This window comes from Miscanthus floridulus, chromosome 10 (genome assembly GCF_019320115.1).
Source record: "Miscanthus floridulus cultivar M001 chromosome 10, ASM1932011v1, whole genome shotgun sequence".
Lineage (NCBI taxonomy): Eukaryota > Viridiplantae > Streptophyta > Magnoliopsida > Poales > Poaceae > Miscanthus > Miscanthus floridulus.
This window is the reverse complement of record NC_089589.1, coordinates 125,564,477-125,582,428: the sequence shown is the minus strand read 5'-3', so window position 1 is coordinate 125,582,428 and position 17,952 is coordinate 125,564,477. Positions and strand designations below refer to the sequence as shown.

General features: G+C 45.2%; 2 protein-coding genes across 4 annotated transcripts; both read right to left on the bottom strand.

The window, feature by feature from the left end:
• Nucleotides 1-2,740: 2,740 nt before the first annotated feature.
• On the bottom strand, nucleotides 2,741-4,985 carry LOC136485622 (cell number regulator 13-like). Of its 2 annotated transcripts, XM_066482468.1 has the most exons (4): nucleotides 4,384-4,985; nucleotides 3,529-3,889; nucleotides 3,255-3,388; nucleotides 2,741-3,149 (listed from the first exon to the last, which is right to left on the bottom strand). In XM_066482468.1, the coding sequence occupies exons 1-2, from the start codon at nucleotides 4,837-4,839 to the stop codon at nucleotides 3,785-3,787; spliced, it is 561 nt and encodes a 186-aa protein (XP_066338565.1). In that variant the 5' UTR covers nucleotides 4,840-4,985; the 3' UTR covers nucleotides 2,741-3,149; nucleotides 3,255-3,388; nucleotides 3,529-3,784. The 2 variants fall into 2 exon arrangements, with proteins under 2 accessions (XP_066338565.1, XP_066338564.1); XM_066482467.1 differs by having other exon boundaries at nucleotides 3,255-3,889.
• Nucleotides 4,986-5,456: 471 nt separating this feature from the next.
• Nucleotides 5,457-17,749, bottom strand: LOC136487151 (cysteine-rich receptor-like protein kinase 25). Of its 2 annotated transcripts, XM_066484278.1 has the most exons (8): nucleotides 16,003-17,749; nucleotides 15,317-15,366; nucleotides 14,793-14,878; nucleotides 14,342-14,385; nucleotides 13,854-14,064; nucleotides 13,528-13,759; nucleotides 13,261-13,420; nucleotides 5,457-6,525 (listed from the first exon to the last, which is right to left on the bottom strand). In XM_066484278.1, exons 1-8 carry the CDS (start codon nucleotides 16,255-16,257, stop codon nucleotides 6,331-6,333), a joined length of 1,233 nt encoding a protein of 410 aa, XP_066340375.1. In that variant the 5' UTR covers nucleotides 16,258-17,749; the 3' UTR covers nucleotides 5,457-6,330. The 2 variants fall into 2 exon arrangements, with proteins under 2 accessions (XP_066340375.1, XP_066340376.1); XM_066484279.1 differs by lacking the exon at nucleotides 16,003-17,749 and having other exon boundaries at nucleotides 14,793-15,213; nucleotides 15,317-15,987.
• Nucleotides 17,750-17,952: the final 203 nt, after the last annotated feature.

Here is a 17,952-nt window from a genome sequence, read left to right as displayed (position 1 = left end):
ATGTCCCCTAGAAATACCCGATGAAGATTCTCTTGAGATTCGCCCAGTCGCAGATGCTGTCAGGCGGGAGGAATTCGAGCCATACTCGAACATGTTCCCCCACGCAGATGGGGAGGTATTGAATGATGAAGTAGTCATCATCCACCCCTCTGGCTTGGTAGGCGAGCCGGAAGTCTTCGAGACATATACTGGGATTCATTTCCCTGGTGTATTTGGCGATGTTGGTAGGTGGTCGGAAGCGCTATGGGAACGACGCTCTCTAGATGCGACGGCCAAAGGCCCGTGGTCCCGGGCCGTCTGGGCTGGGACTCCGGTCGTCTGGTCGGCGACCATGCCTAGGGTGTGTTTCCCCGCTCCCCTCAATGGTCCGACCGGGGCCCGTGCCGCATGCTCTTACCGCCCCTTGATGGACGTCATCATCACGCCGGGCTTGACGCCGATTGTTGATGGCGCTGCGAGCGTCTCGGTTCGGCCCGAGCCAATCGCGAACATGTGGTCGGTGTGGAGCGGGCGCCGGGTCAGGCCATGGTGTAGCTGCATCCTCCTGTTCCACGCCCGGCGACTGTAGTGGTGAGAGGCTGGAGCGGTGTGACTGGTGCGCCCCCATTCCCCCGATAAGGAGAGAGACCGCAAGTCGGTGTCACGACATGGAGCTCTCCGCCTGTTGGACGGCGGCGGTTTCCACCAGCGCTCGGAGGTTCCGGTGGATCGCCTGCTCCTGGGGTCATCGGGCTTGGGAAGGCCACGCAGAAGCATCGCCGCAGCGACGATGTTCTGTCTAGCCCGAGCGAACTATGGGTTACACGTGCATGGCGCAGCATGCTGTGCGGAGCGCGTCGGCGTAGGTGGCGGCTGGCTCTGTCGCCTTTATCATAGCTCCTCGCCGTGCTCCTGCACACGCACAAGGGCTTCCGCACGAGGGTCTGGAGGGGTGTGAGTCTGTAGAGACTCTGCTACCACCAGCGGCTGTCCTGGAGCGTCCGCCATAGCGCACTCCTAGGACAGAGGGTGGCTAGGTGCCATGACATCACTGATGCTGAAGCCATCGCTTTCAACCTCATCATCCATGAGGTCGTGGAAAGAGGCGGGAGCGTAGCCCACCATCCCCATGAATTCGGATGTGAGAGGGGGCGGCGTCCGCATCTTTCGGAGCCCCCGTGCATACGCGTCCGCGGGGGACGCGAGGCCATAGGGGAACCGGTTGCATGGCAGTTGCGGTAGGGACAACGGGGTCCCTCTTGAATGTTGGCGGAAGATATTAAATAGCGAGTAAAGAACAATATGTACGTTACTCACAGTGGGATTTGAGCCCAGCGTGGGCTCAGAGCGAAGCGCAGGTGTCTCGTCGTTAAGGTCGCTGGGTGGTCTAGAGCCGACAGAGGGCGCTCCTCCTCCGACGGGCGCCGGGACAAGTGTCTCCTCGCGAAGGCGAAGTACGCCGAGCTGGTCGACGACGAAGTCCATGCTTCCGAAGATGAAGGTCTGGGACAGCTCGAAGACGGGAGGAACCCACATCCCAATAGATAAGAGTGTGGGAAACTCCAGCGAGCCGAAGCAAGTCATATTGCTTGAGCCCGTCATGACGAAGATGGCGGAAAGGTGGGCCATCCGATGACCAAAAGCGTGAACGTACGGCGTCCTCCCACGGACGGCGCCAACTATCGGTGCGAAAAGTGACCAACAAGTAAATATTTGTCATTTTGTTGTATGTTGTGATCGAATGTGGCCTAGCACTCAATGACACAGGGTTTATACTGGTTCAGGCAACGTGCCCTACGTCTAGTTTGAGTTGGTCGGTGACTTTATTTCTGAGCCCAGGTGCTCGAGGTTTACTGTGGGGTTACAAACGAGTGGGAATAAGATGGGGGGTGTTAGAGGTCCTGTCGGACTCTGGACTGAATGACCGAGAGTGATGGGAGCTTCTACGTGCGCTAAGTATTGGAACGTATGCTCTGTGTAGCTTTAGAGTTCTAGAGCCATGAAGCTGTTCGGGTGCTCAGAATGTCTAAGCTAGTAGGGAGAGTCGGAATGATCGTCTTTTGTTGGGAGAGAGCGCGTCCCCTTTTATAGGTGAAAGGAATGGTCTTACAAGTTTAGAGAGAGAGAGAAAGAGAGTGTTCCTTAGTCTTGTTGCCCACGCCATCGGGTACAAGACAGTTTGTCGGCGCCCACAATATTGTTGACGCTCAGATGCATGTGGCAGGCTCCATCGTGTTCTTCTGGTATGGCAAATGTCGGCGCCTACCATACTGTAGGACAAATGTCGGCGCCTACAACACTGTTTGTGTTCTTACATGTGTGGAAGGCTGCAAAGTACCCTTCTGGTATGGCCTGACAGTATTGCCCTGCAGGTGTGCAGGGTACGGTCCTCGGTATTGCGGTTGACTTGAGCGCCTTACCTTATCTGCTCCGCCTCATTTCTTGGGTCCTCACCGAACGGGCGTCCCTGGTCGGTCGTTCCCAGTCAGCTCCGACCGCGCCGGTCAGAGTAGAGCCGTAAGCAGAGGTTTGGTGTATTCCCGGTCGGAGAAGCGGGTCGAAGTCGGAAGCGAGCGTCGTCCCCTCCTTGGCCAGGCCTTCCGGTCGGAGACTGGATCGCTCTTCTGGCCTATCGTTAGGTATCTGGCTGGCCCAAGAGTTGCGCGTCGTTTGTAATGCCGTATGCTGGGCCGAGCTTTTGCTGGGAAGCGGGCTCATTAGGGACCCCGGGTTTATGAACCCGACAGCATGACTCTGCCTGTGGTCTACATCAGTGGGTAATGATTGCAAAATAACATGAAAAGAGTAACTGTACAGGTTTGAGGAATTTGAGACTCAGGTACTAGTAGTACATCAGTGAGTAATGATTGCAAAATAACAATGCAAAAATGACATCAAGACATGTCTGACATCTTGATTACTATTGCTATCTATCTCTGCTACGGAGGTTTCGGCTGGAACACGCAGTTCGTCTATCTTTTTGACGTTTTCATGGTTCAGTTCTTCGGTGTGGACTGAACTGAAGAGGAAAGAATGATATGTATTGACAGCAGCTGACACTTCTAGATGACAAATGAACCTTATTATCGCTCTTCCAGATGACACCTTTCTTCATCTGGGTATAGCTTTCAGTGGCAACAACATTTGTGTTTTGCTCTGCTTCAGAAAATCTGAAGATACACAGACAGGGCATCAGGGCACGACGTACACTGAATGAGAAGATGAGATTATTGCAGACTGACAACATAGTGAATTGCGTTTGTTAAATTTGTAACCTGAAAGAATGTGAAGTAAGTGCCACGAGGGCACGACGTATGTGGTCCTTGTCGTCCTTCCTAATCTGTTGAAGGCTCGAGGATTGGATCGGTTGGGCCGGCATCAGTGCCTGCGACCCTGGAACTTTGAACTCCTGATGAACCAAAAGGTAAGCTATGTATGCAAACAGGTCATCAGAAAACTCGAGCAGTAAATCAGTGCCCGAGAGTGAGAGTTGGTCAGGTAGTAACTCTGAATGTGTTGATCCCGCGAGGAAAGGAAAATTCAACATACCTATTTCGCACACAAAAATGCATTTTCGCCTGAATTCAACAGCTAGTGATCCGAAAAAGAGGACCAACAATTGGATACTAGCTAGGGGTTCCCAATGAAAAGGTTCTAGCTAGATCATTGTTTTGTGTTAATAAGATAAGATGAGAAAGAGTTAAGTCAGTAATGTGTTTCGAACCCTGCATTGACACAAGAAAAAAATTCACAGATACACACATCAGGAAACATTAGCAGAGGAGGTGCAAACCGTGTGTGTTCGCTATACCATATACCAAGGCATGCGTACTCCCTGAATAATTGCTAAGCAGCGTCCATCGCACGAGAGAAACAGGAACGGCACAATACATGGTCTTACCATAGGTGCCTGTATACAAATAACAGAGGGCAAACACATGAGTTCTCCAGGAAAGAAAAAAAATCATAAAACTGAGCATGCTGCACAATCGACAATTCAATTCTTATTCAGATCTGAATCTCTTACTGTCAGTGTCAGAATAACAATAGAATTCCAAAGATCCTGTACGTACACAGATATGTTGTAACAGAAATCCAGGTCCTGATTTGAATCCTTAGAATTATGCTATTAATATGTCTCTTACACTAACATATGTACAAGTACAAAAAGCATGGTAAAAGGATTTCAGTCGAGGACCTATTTGGAAGATGGAAATTAAGTCCATGAGGAATTTGCAGGGATTTGGTACTGAGACAGTTTAGTTTAATCCACTCAAGAATCAGGAAAATTTCGACATGCCCACCTCCTAACGGTGCTAGAGTTTGTTTGTTTGTTTCTGCTAAATATCATAACAGAAGCAAGCAACCAGTAGAGAACTAGCAGTTGTGAACAGGTGGCTGTACCTCTTGGAAAGGAGTGTCATGAGAAGCCTGCTTGTTGTTGAGATGCCTGACCCAGTTGAGCGTGGCGTCGACGTAGCTGACAAGGGGGAAGAGCTGGAGGTAGAAGCCGATCTCACCCTGCACCTCACGGAGCTCGTCAGCGTGGCGCGCCCCCATGAAGCACCGGTACGCGTACCCGCGGCGCTGGCAGGAGCGCACGAGCAGGTACGCCCGCCGGAGCGTCTCCTCCAGCGCCTCCACGGGGGTCCGTGTCTCCGGGAGCTGCGTCAGCTGCGTGTCCTGGTCGTGCAGCCGCCGAAGCAGGCCACCGATCATCTCGACGCGGCGGGCCAGCTGATGGCAGACGGCGCGGTTCCGCCGCACCGTCTGTGCAGCCTCCGCGATCATGGTGATGAGGCTGAACGCGTCCACGCCCACCAGCTGCGCCACCGTTGCCACCTGCCCGACCAGAGCCATCTTCCTTCGTTCTTGCCTTGGTTTGCTTTAGACCTTTAGTGGTAGCCGGGAAGTACTGGATGATTGAGGAAGATGGAAGGGAAGAGGGTGGTGTTGAGTGGGTGAGAACATAAAAAGGCCAAGATTTGGTAGCCAAAAAGACTGACCAGTGTGAAAGTGATAACGCCGTGCCCATGCCATTAAAAATATTTATTTTTGAAACTGTGATGCCGACATGTATGAACAAAACCCAAGACATGTGGTTTCCAGGAAGCTTCACGCTTGTATACACTAGGCCATGTTCGCTTCGCTGAAAAAAACCATGGCTGAAAGTACTGTTCACTGATTTGTGAGAGAAAAACACTGTTTGTTCGCTGAAAAAGTACGGCTCATAAGACAAGCGAACAGGGCCTATATCAATGATTTGAGAAAAATGGCGCTAAACGTGGTGGAGACTGAACTGTCAAGGTTTGAAACATGCCAAGTTGGACTCATCATTTGGCTGCTTCCTCATCGGTCTTCAGTCTTTGCCGCACAGTATACATCAATGGTAGCCTGCCTTTTATCAAAAAAATAATATATAAAAAAATGGTAGCCTGCCTCGGCGGTCTAATTTGTCCAGCAGCAGGGACGTGTGGTTGCTGGCTGGTCATTGTGACAATTTCAACATGCCTATGGAGTCAGTCATTCCAACTTGAGGTAAACTAAATTAGCAGCAGCATGGACTCATTACCATTCCAGCGAAGTGACCCTCGTCCTCGCTCTCTGCTCAATTATTCAACAAGATTTCCCAGGTGCAGATCACCTAAGCATTAATACTTCACTGCTAACAGAAGCCATGAAAGGGACCTCTCACCAGCTCTGTAACTGTAAGTTGGAAACAGTCACTCAACTCATCACTGTGTGTGTGCTCTGACCAACTTGCCAACTATTTTACAATAACTATTGAGGTGTTTGGTTGCTAGCTACATTTTGCCACACTAAACCTTAGGCAAGTATAACCAAGTTGGTAATTGTTTGGTTGACAACTAAACATAGGCAAGATTCTTTTAGGCTCCACATTGCATAGAGTAAAAAAGTGTTACAAGATTCTCTTAGACAATGGCAATATGTGGCTCCAAATTTTCTAGCCACACTTGTCTAAGGTTGCTTGTGCTAAATTGTGGCTAGAAACTGAACAGCCCCATATATCTCTATGATGTTTACACGATCATGATGGCGTACATATTATCTCCATTCAAAGCCTACAGGGAAAAAAACATTAGGTCTTGATTGGCGGTACTCGTATCCACCCCATTCGACATATGTCGCAGTGGACTGAGGTGAAAACTTGATAATCTCCACTCTAACACGTGGAATGAAATGGATACAAGTGCAGTCAAACAAGACCTTAGTTGGAGTAGCTAATTACTTGACACTTTTAACATTGCAACTATTCCTTTGTTGCTCTTTCGAAACTACAATCAGATTTAGTATTCCCAATACAATGGCCTATTATTTGCCGTGTGCCCTCTACGCCACCTTGATGCTGCCAAGCATGGTGACAACTTCTGACATGGTAGGCCGATGTTTGGCAAGATGGTGAATACATAATTGTGCCACCCTCACACATTCCAGAATCTGAGCCCATTCATGCCCGTTCACGCGCAACAATGGATCAACAAACCTGTGCAGCTTCATTCGGTGCTTGTGTGCCTGAAAAAAATACTGGAATCCCTAATTGTTAGCATTGATGACTTTTGAAAAAGACCATTCCTCAATGACATATTGAAAGAGTTGTAAGGAAAATGGACCTTAGGCCCATTTACTTTGGATTTTGATGTTTGATGACCAACACAACCAAATTGGACTAATGAATTTGCAAGTGATTATTTTGTAGTTCAATAGGATGCAAGCCGTGACTTGAACAAAGGCGACGTGATGATCCGATGATCAACACCATAAGCAAGACCTCAGAAGCACAAGAGAAGACCCAAGATATCAAGCAAAGTCCAAGCACGAAGATAGAAACCAAGCCGGACGTAAGATCGCGAAGAAACGAGCTCACAGAGGTGACCGGACGCTGTACAGGACGCTGCACCGGACGCTCCGCTGCACCGGACGCTCTGATGCACCGGACGCTGCACAGGACGCTGCACGGGACGCTCCGATCAAGAGGCTCGGCAACAGCAGAGTCAACAGTAGCGATCGGACGCTGCACAGGATGTTGCACCGGACGCTGCATAGGACACTGAGTGCCAGAGTCCGGTCAACATCAGTAAGGTTCCAGAGAGCCATTTTTGTGACCGGACGCGTCCGGTCAGAGCCGGTCAGTAGCAGAAAAGCGGGATTTCGTCCCCAACGGCTACTTTCTCAGTGGGGCTTATAAATAGAATCCCCAACCGGCCATTTAAGGTGTGTGGAGCTGAGAAAACATACCAAGGGTGTTGATACACCATTTTAGTGATCTCCACTTGCATAGTGCTTAGTGTTTTATTAGGTAATTAGCGTAGGTGCTTTGCGAAGTGCTTAGGTTGATTAGACCACCGCTTATGCGCTTGCTCTAGGTTTAGGCCTAGTGTTTAGTGATGTTTGCATACCTCTTACCACTCGGTGCTTGCGCGCACCATTGTTGTATATCGGAGGGGCTTGTAGTCTTGCGAGATCACACCAACCGCGTTTGTGGTGTGGCCGCCACCGTGTACCGGAGGAAACAAGGCCCGCGGCGTTTCGGCCGGAAGCTGGATAGTGAAGACGGCGGGGAGCATCCGGGAGAGGCTTGTCGGAAGGCACGTCGGAAACCCACTTGCGCGTGGGGAAGGCCCGAGGCTATCCACGGAGTTACCCGACCGGGAGCTTGGCCCTTGCGAGGGATTCCTTGCGAGGGGCTCCAACGACGACTAGGGGGAAGCTTATGCGCTTCTCGATACCTCGGTAAAAATACCGGAGTCGTCGACGGGAGTTTGCATATCTCTACCTTGCTCTTTAGCTTCCGCATTTACATTGATTACATTACTCATTTTGTGGTAGAGATAGCAACACATTAGCAAAACCGTAGTTGCACATTTAGATAGTTTATCTTTTGCATAGATTTTACTAAAGGTAGAAAAGGAGGCCATAGTTTTGAGTTAGAATTTTAAGTTGCCTAATTCACCCCCTCCCCCCTCTTAGGCGTCACAGTCCACTTCAATTGGTATCAGAGCCGGTTGGCTCATTTTAGACCTTTGACTTAACCGTCGTTGAGCCGACGCTATTTAGAGTAGTTGGGATGGATACCTCTAGGCCTCTGTACTTTGACGACACTAACTTCTCTTATTATAAAGCTAGAATGGCTTGCTACCTTGAGGCAGTTGATTTGGGTGTTTGGAGAGTCACTCGTGACAGGATGAAACCCATTAAGAATCCCGAAAAACCCACAAAAAGTGATGAAAAAGAAATGCATTTCAATGCTAGAGCTAATAATTGCTTGTTTGAATCATTTAGTATGGATGTGTTTAACCAAGTGTTCACTTTAAATACGACACATGAAATTTGATTAAAACTCCAAGAGCTCCATGACAGCACAAGTAATGTCCGTGAGCAAAAACATTGTCTAGCTAAGTAAAATTATGATTCCTTTACAATGAATGATGATGAGCTTGTTCGTGATATGTATTCTCGTTTGAATCTAATTATCAATGAGCTCCATTCTATAGAATTAACAAAGCTAGATGATGCGGACATCGTGAGGAAGATCATCTCCGTGCTACCACAAAAAGAAATATGCAAGCATCATCACCATCCTTCACAACATGGAGAACTTAAGGACCATGACCCCGGGCATAGTCATTGGCAAGATAGTGGCATTTGAAATGTCACGTAAGATGGGTCAAGAAGCCTCTTCATCGAGCAAAGGCAAATCTCTCGCATGTAGCGAGAAAAAGGTGAAGGGCAAGCAATTTGAGATAAGCTCAAGCTCAAGCTCCTCAAGTGAAGATGAAGAAGAAGATGAGGATGATGAGGATGATGAAGGTTCAAGTGATGATGATCAATCTTCCTCCTCCACCTCCGACCTTGATGAAGAATCAATCAAACTTATCAACAAGGTGGAGAAGATGATCCAAAGGCTCAATGTCAAGGGTGTACCCATCCAAATCCAAGATCTCATTTTCACTAATCAAATAAATGAGCAAAGAAAGAGAGGATACTATGGATGCGGCGAGTTGGGACACTTTGTAGAAGTTTGTCCAAACAAGCCCACACCCAAGATAAAGAAGAAGGCATGCAAGAACCAAGCCCTCATATCAATAAGGTCATGGGACGATTCTTCAAGTGAAGAAGAACACAATCACAAGAGGCGAAGGCGCAAGCACTCATCATCAAGCTCTTCTCGTATGTGCCTTATGGCACGAGGTAACAAAAGCTCATCCTCTAGTGAGAGTGATAGTAATGATGAAATGCCTTCTTATGATAAAATTGTACAACAAAATCTTAATTATGTTAAAGTTTGCACTAGTCAACAAAAGAAGCTCGAAAAATTAAAAGAGAAGCTACATAGTTCACAAGAAGCATATAAAACTTTGCTTGAACAATATGGGAACTTTGCTAATCTCAATATTAAACTATCTACTAAAATTGAGCAACTTAAGGCTAGTGCAACAACAAATGCATGCACAATTAATGATGAGCAACTTGTGAAGAAAAATGAAAAATTAAAAGAAAAGTTAGCTAGCTCATAAGATGCTTATAAAAGTTTGCTTGCTAAAATAGAAAACATGTGCAAATATTGTGATGAGCTAACTAACAAAGTTGCTAAGCTTGAAGCCGTTAGTACAACCCCTACCAAGACATCTAAAAAGAAAAGTTCTATCTTTAATATGTCTAAAAAGGATGCCTCTACTTCTTGTAATGATTTATGTTTAAACTCATCTTTGTGCAACCAAGTTTGTGTTGAGAAAGTTATTGTAGATACATACACACAAGAGGTTGCAAAGGAGAATGAGCAACTCAAGCAAGAAGTAGCTCACCTCACCAAGGACTTGACTCAAGTGAAAGGCAAGGGGAAGCAAGCCCAACTTATCAAGATAACACCGTCAAGGGAGTGAAAAAGCTTGATGAAGAACAAATCGTGGTTTGCTACGTGTGCCACAAGGAAGATCACAAGTCCTATGAGTGCAAGGTGAAGAATGGGGGAAGAGCAAAAAAAAAGAGAAGAAGCAAACAAGCAAGCTCTCCAACATCTACACCAACAAGGTGAACAAGAAGGCATCCACACCATACTTGTTAAAGAAGAAGAAAAATGACAAGGTGATGACCATCAAGATGAACAAGCAAGCCAAAAATGGAGTCAAACGCTTTTGGGTGCCAAAAGAAATCATTTCCAACATGAAGAGCACCAAGAAGATTTGGATCCCAAAAGAAAAGTGAGAAGTCCAATAGATTTCGGGGAATTTGGAGACTTAGCAAAGTATGGATGCATTTCATGGGGTGCATCATGATGGACAAAGTCATTGCCATGTGGGTAAATGAATACTATGGACCCAAATTCCCCTTCCCATGTTAGGTAACTAGATGTTATTACTTTCAATTGGTATTTCCTACAAGTGGTATTTCTTACAAAATGGTATCCTTAAGCATCTAGTTTTTCATGCCTAGGTTTGCATTTGCATGATTATATCTTTTGTCATGCATATACTAGGTATATCTTATGGTAGGCTTGCTCGGTTTTATTCTTAACCCTTGGAGCAAACCTACATGGTTTAAAATTATCTAGGAGCACGGCACATAGCTTGTCTTACAATTGTTCATCTAATATGTGTCAAAGTCCAAATTATAGATAATCTCTCCCGAATATCATCTTTAAAAATGACTCTCACATTCATGTGATGTCATCTTTCAAGTGGTATTTTGATCCTAAAATCAATGTACATGATTCTTACAAGTATTTCACACTTGTGTGCATAAATTTAGGGAGAGGTTACTCTACAAGTTGGATGCCTTGAGACTAACGCCTTTTCAAGCTTATCATATGTGTAGTAGTCTCATTGCAAGAAAAATAGAGTCCCCGGAGTTAAGCATCATACTTCAAATATCCACCACCTATTGCAAGTGGTAGAAATCAAATTGGGTTCCATATGTGGTATTTCTAAATCAATATCATCATGTTGATTTCATTTTGATATTTATATGCTTTCTCCATGCATTATATAGATTAAATTTCCTTGAGCAATAATTTATCAATTATGCATATGCTTTGCCTTCTACCATATGTATGCATATATTTAGGGGGAGCTTAATCTATATAATATGATAGTCAAATTTGGTGACCTATTCCACTCTACACACAAAGGATCACAAAGTTTGACCCTCCCTTGTGCTACTAATGTCTTTCTTTTCGGTGTTTGATTCCAAAGGGGAAGAATTTAGAGGACCAAAAGCAAGCATTAATTTATAGGATCAAAAGCTATACTATAATGGTCCGAGAAAGAGAGGAGAGTGGATTATGGATTGCCTATGGAATGAGAAAAATTTATAGAAAGCAAGGCTTAAATCCATAATGCCACATGGGGACATTTGCAAGAGCAAGATAAGTTTTGATGTGATATTCCTTAGTTTTACAAGAAATATCTTTTAGCATCATATAATCTTGCCCCTTGCATTGCATCATAGCAAGTAGGTAGTTTTTAAATTTTAAAATTCTATTATTTGCTTGCTTTGGTCGTGTTGTCATCAATCACCAAAAAGGGGGAGATTGTAAGGAAAATGGACCCTAGGCCCATTTACTTTGGATTTTGGCGTTTGATGACTAACACAACCAAATTGGACTAATAAATTTGCAAGTGATTATTTTGTAGTTCAATAGGATGCAAGACGTGACTTGAACGAAGGCGACGTGATGATCCGATGATCAACACCATAAGCAAGACCTTAGAAGCACAAGAGAAGACCCAAGATATCAAGCAAAGTCTAAGCACGAAGACAGAAACCAAGCCGGACGCAAGATCACGAAGAAACGAGCTCATAGAGGTGACCGAACGCTCCGATGCACAGGACGCTGCACAGGACGCTGCACCGGACGCTCCGATGCACCAGATGCTGCACAGGACGCTGCACCGGACGCTCCGATCAAGAGGCTCGGCAACAGTAGAGTCAACCGTAGCGACCGAACACTGCACAGGACGCTGCACAGGACCTTGAGTGCTAGAGTCCGGTCAACATCAGTAAGGTTCCAGAGAGCCATTTTCGTGATCGGACGCGTCCGGTCAGTGCTGACCGGACGCTGGTCAGAGTCCGGTCAGTAGCAGAAAAGCAGGATTTCGTCTCCAACGGCTACTTTCTCAGTGGGGCTTATAAATAGACCCCACAACCGGTCATTTGAGGTGTGTGGAGCTAAGTAAACATACCAATGGTGTTGATACACCATTTTAGTGATCTCCACTTGCATAATGCTTAGTGTTTTATTAGGTAATTAGCGTAGGTGCTTTGCGAAGTGCTTAGGTTGATTAGACCACCGCTTATGCGCTTACTATAGGTTTAGGCCTATTGTTTAGTGAGGTTTGCATACCTCTTACCACTCAGTGCTTGCGCGCACCATTGTTGTACATCGGAGGGGCTTGTAGTCTTGCGAGATCACACCAACCGTATTTGTGGTGTGGCCGCCACCGTGTACCGGAGGGAACAAGGCCCGCCGCGTTTCGGCCAAAAGGTTAATAGTGAAGACGGCGGGGAGCATCCGGGAGAAGCTTGTCGGAAGGCACGTCGGAAACCCACTTGCGCGTGGGGAAGGCCCGAGGCTATCCACGGAGTTACCCGACCGAGAGCTTGGCCCTTGCGAGGGGCTCCAACGAAGACTAGGGGGAAGCTTGCGCGCTTCTCGATACCTCGGTAAAAATACCGGAGTCATCGACGGGAGTTTGCATATCTCTACCTTGCTCTTTAGTTTCCGCATTTACATTGATTACATTACTCCTTTTGCGGTAGAGATAGCAACACATTAGCAAAACCATAGTTGCACATTTAGATAGTTTATCTTTTGCATAGGTTTTGCTAAAGGTAGAAAAGGAGGCTATAGTTTAGAGTTAGAATTTTAAGTTGCCTAATTTACACACAACCCCCCCCCCCCCTTATGTGTCACGGTCCACTTCAAGAGTCATGTTTTTAAAGAATAAGGAAAAAGGAGATTATGCAGCTGGGAGGGCCAAGGGACTGCCACTAGTATCACAAGTTTTGAGGACAAACAATACTACAAACAAACAATTTCTCAGACATGATCCATCATAGTTCAAGTATACACAAGAAATTTCGTTGTCTAGAAAAGGGGACTCAGAAAAAGAAGTCATCTAGATGTACATTTTTCCTGATAAAAACAAAAGAGCTGGCACATTTGTTGTCACAAAACAAGCGACACCATTTATTATTAGTACTGTGCTGCAAATTAAGATATTGTTGTGGACATGCCTTTTTTAACTAAAAACAAATACTTACATAATCATGAAGTGGTAGCTCTGGAGTGCCATCTGCCTTCATAGTATAAGACCGGATCAGCCTTCCACTTATTATCTCAATAAGTACTATACCAAAGCCATATACGGCTGCCTTCTCCGAGATGTTACCAGTAGCAACATATTCAGGATCTGCATAGCCACTAGTGGTGGAGAGGATTATCATACCAATGCACATGCTGAACACTTAAAATGAAAAAATAACAAGATTGATTTTATATCTTGATTTGTGTATTGGACGAGCTCTTACTATGTGCCCAGAACAACAACATTTGCAGTCGTATTTGGAGCCAACATTAATGCCAGACAAAAATCGCTAATCTTAGCATTCATTTCATGATCCAGAAGGATGTTGCTTGCTTTTATGTCCCTATGGACAATGCACGTATGAGAATGCCCATGTAGAAAATCAAGACCATCTGCTATCGCTTTGATTATTTGAAGACGCAAGGACCAATTTAGCAACACCCTTTTTGTTTCATCTACAAAAAACATCAATACATTTCTATCAGGAATAGTACTTGCCGAACAATGAACAGAAAAGATGAAAGAGGCATTAAGTTAACAAAAACTTGCCAGCAATGATAGATGCCAAGCATTTATTTGGCATATATTCATAAACAAGTATTTTTTCTTCTCCTTGAACACAATACCCAAGCAGATCAATTATGTTCTTGTGTCGAAGATTTGGAATGGCATCAATCTCAGTTCTGAATTCATGTGGACCTTGAAATGAAGATGTATCAAATCTTTTAATGGCAACATTAAGACCATTAAGGAGATTGCCCTAATAAGATTAAGTGTCAGTGTTAAAGAAGATATCCAAAGATGTACGAGGGAGCTTAAAGAAATTTCCAGGTGTCAGATAATACAAATTGCTGGTTAAAGCAACTGTTAGCCCAATGGAGCAAATTATTTGGTTTAACCCTTGAAAGCCAAGCAAGGTCCCAAGCAAGGTGCTATGCTTGAGTAGCCCATCCCGTGTTGAGAGTGCATTTTGAGATGTTTTCTGATAAAGGTGCTCTACTTAAGCCCATACTAAAGGTGTCTTGACGAAAAATTACCTTGTAAACATAGCCAAATCCACCATGTCCAACCAAATTTCTCTCTGAAAAGTTTTAAGTAGCAGCCAAAATCTGTGAGAAACTAAAATATGATAACTCTGCTCCTTTTGCTCCACCAACGAGATTTACTAATCCTCCTATGTTCAGGACTAATTCAAAGAAAACCAACTTTGTCAATGATAATCATTACTTGAATTATCTCTAGAAGATTATGCTATATGATATCGTTTCTATTGAAAGGCAAGGCATAAATACATAACAAATATTATGATATGTATATTTTTCATATATTAACGCAAGTTATATTCCTAAATTACATAGATGTACATGTACTTAATAGTAGAAACAATTATCCTAGTAACTCCCAATGAGTGTCAGCAGGAACATAATACTGCAAATTTGGCAGTAACTAGAAAATATTGCATAACTGTCAAGTAAGTGCATAGCATACCTTCCGTTTTCTCTTCGAAAGGTTTTAGGGTTGGATGACTTCCTATATTTTTTAATTTAGTTGCCTTGATGGCCTCTGATCTGAGCCTAACATGGTAGCGCATATATTGAACATTATGGGCTATATCAATAATGGAACTCAAGATTTTGGCTGTTAAAAAGCAATTTCCATTTGTGTTTGCACGTACGGTGGATGAGTTCACAATTTTCTTTATCAGGATAGTATTACACATGGTAACTCTGTTGTTAGAAGAGTTTGAATGGCTTAAGCATCAGCACCAGAATTGTACACTCGGCCATATTTTGCACAGATACTGCATAATTTTCACATCGAGTCACAGTCCTTTCCTTAATTATAGCTTTATAAATAATATGAAGACAGGTCTGGTGTTGGAGTGATAATGTTTAGTGCATTATCCAGTCTACACACGAAATATACGGCAGCAAAATGAATCATGATTGCAATGTCTGAATGCACAAGTGAAGGCAGTCCATGACTTTGATAAGAGAAAAGGGATACCATACCTGTCTCCATTTTCAACATAGTGTGCTGCATGTAACTCATCTTTGCTTCCCTTATGATGTAAAAAGAAAAGATGACAGATAAGATCCTTTGTGCCTAACTGCATCACTTATATCTTAGAAACTATTATCAAAGCAATTACTCCCTCCATTCCAAATTATAAGTTTTGGCTTTTCTAGATACATTGATTTTGCTATGTATTTTGACATACACTATATCTAAGTGCATAGCAAAAGCTATGAATCTAGAAAAGCCAAAACGTCTTATAATTTGGAATAGAGGGAATAGCAAATATTCTAGCAACAAACTTCCATCGACATTTTGAATCCTAATTCTAGTACGAAGCATGGTAAATGAAGATTTACTCACATGTTTCCCTTGACATAATAGGTAGCTATTGTACATGCTGCTTCTATAAGTTCCTTTGAATTATATTTTTATTATAACTTTTATAGGCTCCAGCAGTTGCATGATCTTGAGATTTGAGTTGTGTAAGATCATAATTTCAGTAGGCTAGTCTGTGACTAACACAATCAGCAAGAAACCAAAAAAAAGATGAAATTTGCATTTAGAAACAGATTTGAGCATGCCATTCGCTAGAAAAACTGGTCCTTTTTCTTTAGGGAAAAAACTAGCATTTCTGAAACACAACAAAGTATGATAAACTTCAAAACGATGAAATACATACCGTTGTACACAAAGGACAAGCTCTGCTCAGAAGCCGCTCCCATGTATGGGTGTTGTCGACAAAGCTGACAAGGGGCAAAAGTTGGAGGTAGAAGGTGATCTCATTCTGCACCTCGCGAAGCCGGTCAGCCTGGTTCCCTCCCATACAGAAGCTGTGTAGGTAGCTACTGTCGCGACAGGATGTGATGAGAACATACGCATGCCGAAGCGTCTCCTCCAGCTGCTCCACTGGGTTCCTCGTCTCCATGTGGTGCATCAGTTGTGTCCTTTCAAGCTACTGCAGAAGGTCCCCAATCATCCTTGCACGGCGTGCCAGCAGCTGGCAGGTCTCCCGGTTCCTCTTAACCGTCTTTGCAGCCTCCACGATCATGGAGATGAGCCCATAGGCATCAACCCCAGCAAGCTGTGCCATGCTTGCCACCTGACCCACACCAGTCCAGAGTGCCATGCTCTTTGGGATTGGTTTCCTCGCAGATTTGCCTTAGAGATCCCAGAAGAAGGTCAAGCTTGAAATGAAGCCAAAGTACCTGGGAGCTAAATTTTCTCAAAAGATAAGTTAAGCTACTGACTTTGACCGTAACTAAAAGCTAGAAGTTCAGAAAACCTGTGGCGCCCAGCCAATTTTCTCAAAAGATAACTGTTTGGTTCCCAACCAATGCCAGCCAACCAGCGTGTGGTGCCACCGAAGAGCTGTGGCGGAGAAAATGGGCACCACACCTGTGGCGCAAATGAGCACAAAAATTAACTGAGAAAAAGTGTGGCTACCGCAACTGACACATCAACCAAACAGCAGCCAACTTTTTTGTGGCACGGGCATGCATGGTGAGGCAAAGTTTGGCTGGGAACCAAACAGCCTCACTGTCTTCTAGTGACCAAGTCGTCATGCACTGGAAGCTCCACTGGTGTGGTTTGAATGTCCACATCCCAGCTGTTGACTTACACGAGTGGTACCAAATTTTGTTGAAAGCAGAGACTGAACCAGAGGAAAGCAAAATTGGCAGAACATCTGGCACTCTGGCAGGTTGTCAAATTTCCACAAACGCGTGGGTCTCACTACAATGTCCCAGCACCATCTCAGGGGACAGTTGACTGCTTCTTGCGGACTTTACACAAGCACCAGCGCTGCAGAGCCATTCCATCGACATTGACACAGTGACACCAGCTGACTGCCAATCCAATTTGGGGTCACTTGCAGGTTTCGCAGCGCACTGCGCAACATGCCAAACAGCCGGACAAGGGGCTCACCGTGCTGATGGAGTGGCGAGATGAGGGTGCCGCCTGCGTCCCAGCCCTTCCAGGAAGTTGACGCTGGGAGCGGCATTTCCTCAAACACCTTCCACGCGCCTGCCTTTCAGCCGGCACAGCACACAGGCAACAGACCATAAGAGCGCACCCCACCGAAATCCAGTCCAGGCATTCTCACCTCTCCCTCAGCAAGGTTTGAGGGTTCATGGCGTCTCCGTGATCATACCTCGCGCTCTGACATTTCCGGAAGCAGCAGCGGTGCGGCGGTGCCTTGTTCGCTTTCTCCTTTTCGTCCCGGCTCCGGGCGGCGACTAGGCAGACATAACCGCGCGTGCGCCGTGACCTTGCTGCAGTGGCGCGGCCAGTATTTCTGGAGAGAGGGGTGAAGTAGGCGGCGAATCAGCGGCGCCAGCCGCCGGTGGAGCTCCGGCGAGCGAGCGGCAAGCATGATTGGCTGGAAATTGGAATGGGCCCACCACAGTCCACAACTACCACAACCGATTTTGGCTAGCTACAGGGGCTACAGCCAACTTCCGCAATCCGCATGCTTTATTGTTGTCAAAAAAAAAAAAACTTCGGCATACCTTTTTCCGATTTTTTAATACTGTTCAATGCAGTAATTAAGAAATTGTGAGAATGACACTACAAAATTACGAAAGTATAACTTTGTCGAAATTCAGTTTATTAAAATCATTATTTTCTACAA

Excerpts from the sequence above, each read along its gene's own strand:
- LOC136485622 (XM_066482467.1), bottom strand. The coding sequence starts at position 4,839 with ATGGCTCTGGTCGGGCAGGTGGCAACGGTGGCGCAGCTGGTGGGCGTG. Across the intron at positions 3,890-4,383 it reads ATGACACTCCTTTCCAAGAG|GCACCTATGGTAAGACCATG; the intron begins GTACAGCCACCT and ends ATTTGTATACAG.
- LOC136487151 (XM_066484278.1), bottom strand. The coding sequence starts at position 16,257 with ATGCACCACATGGAGACGAGGAACCCAGTGGAGCAGCTGGAGGAGACG. Across the intron at positions 13,421-13,527 it reads GTTGTTGTTCTGGGCACATA|TGGCTATGCAGATCCTGAAT; the intron begins GTAAGAGCTCGT and ends CTCCACCACTAG. Across the intron at positions 6,526-13,260 it reads AGCTACCACTTCATGATTAT|TATTTTTTTCAGGCACACAA; the intron begins GTAAGTATTTGT and ends TAGGGATTCCAG.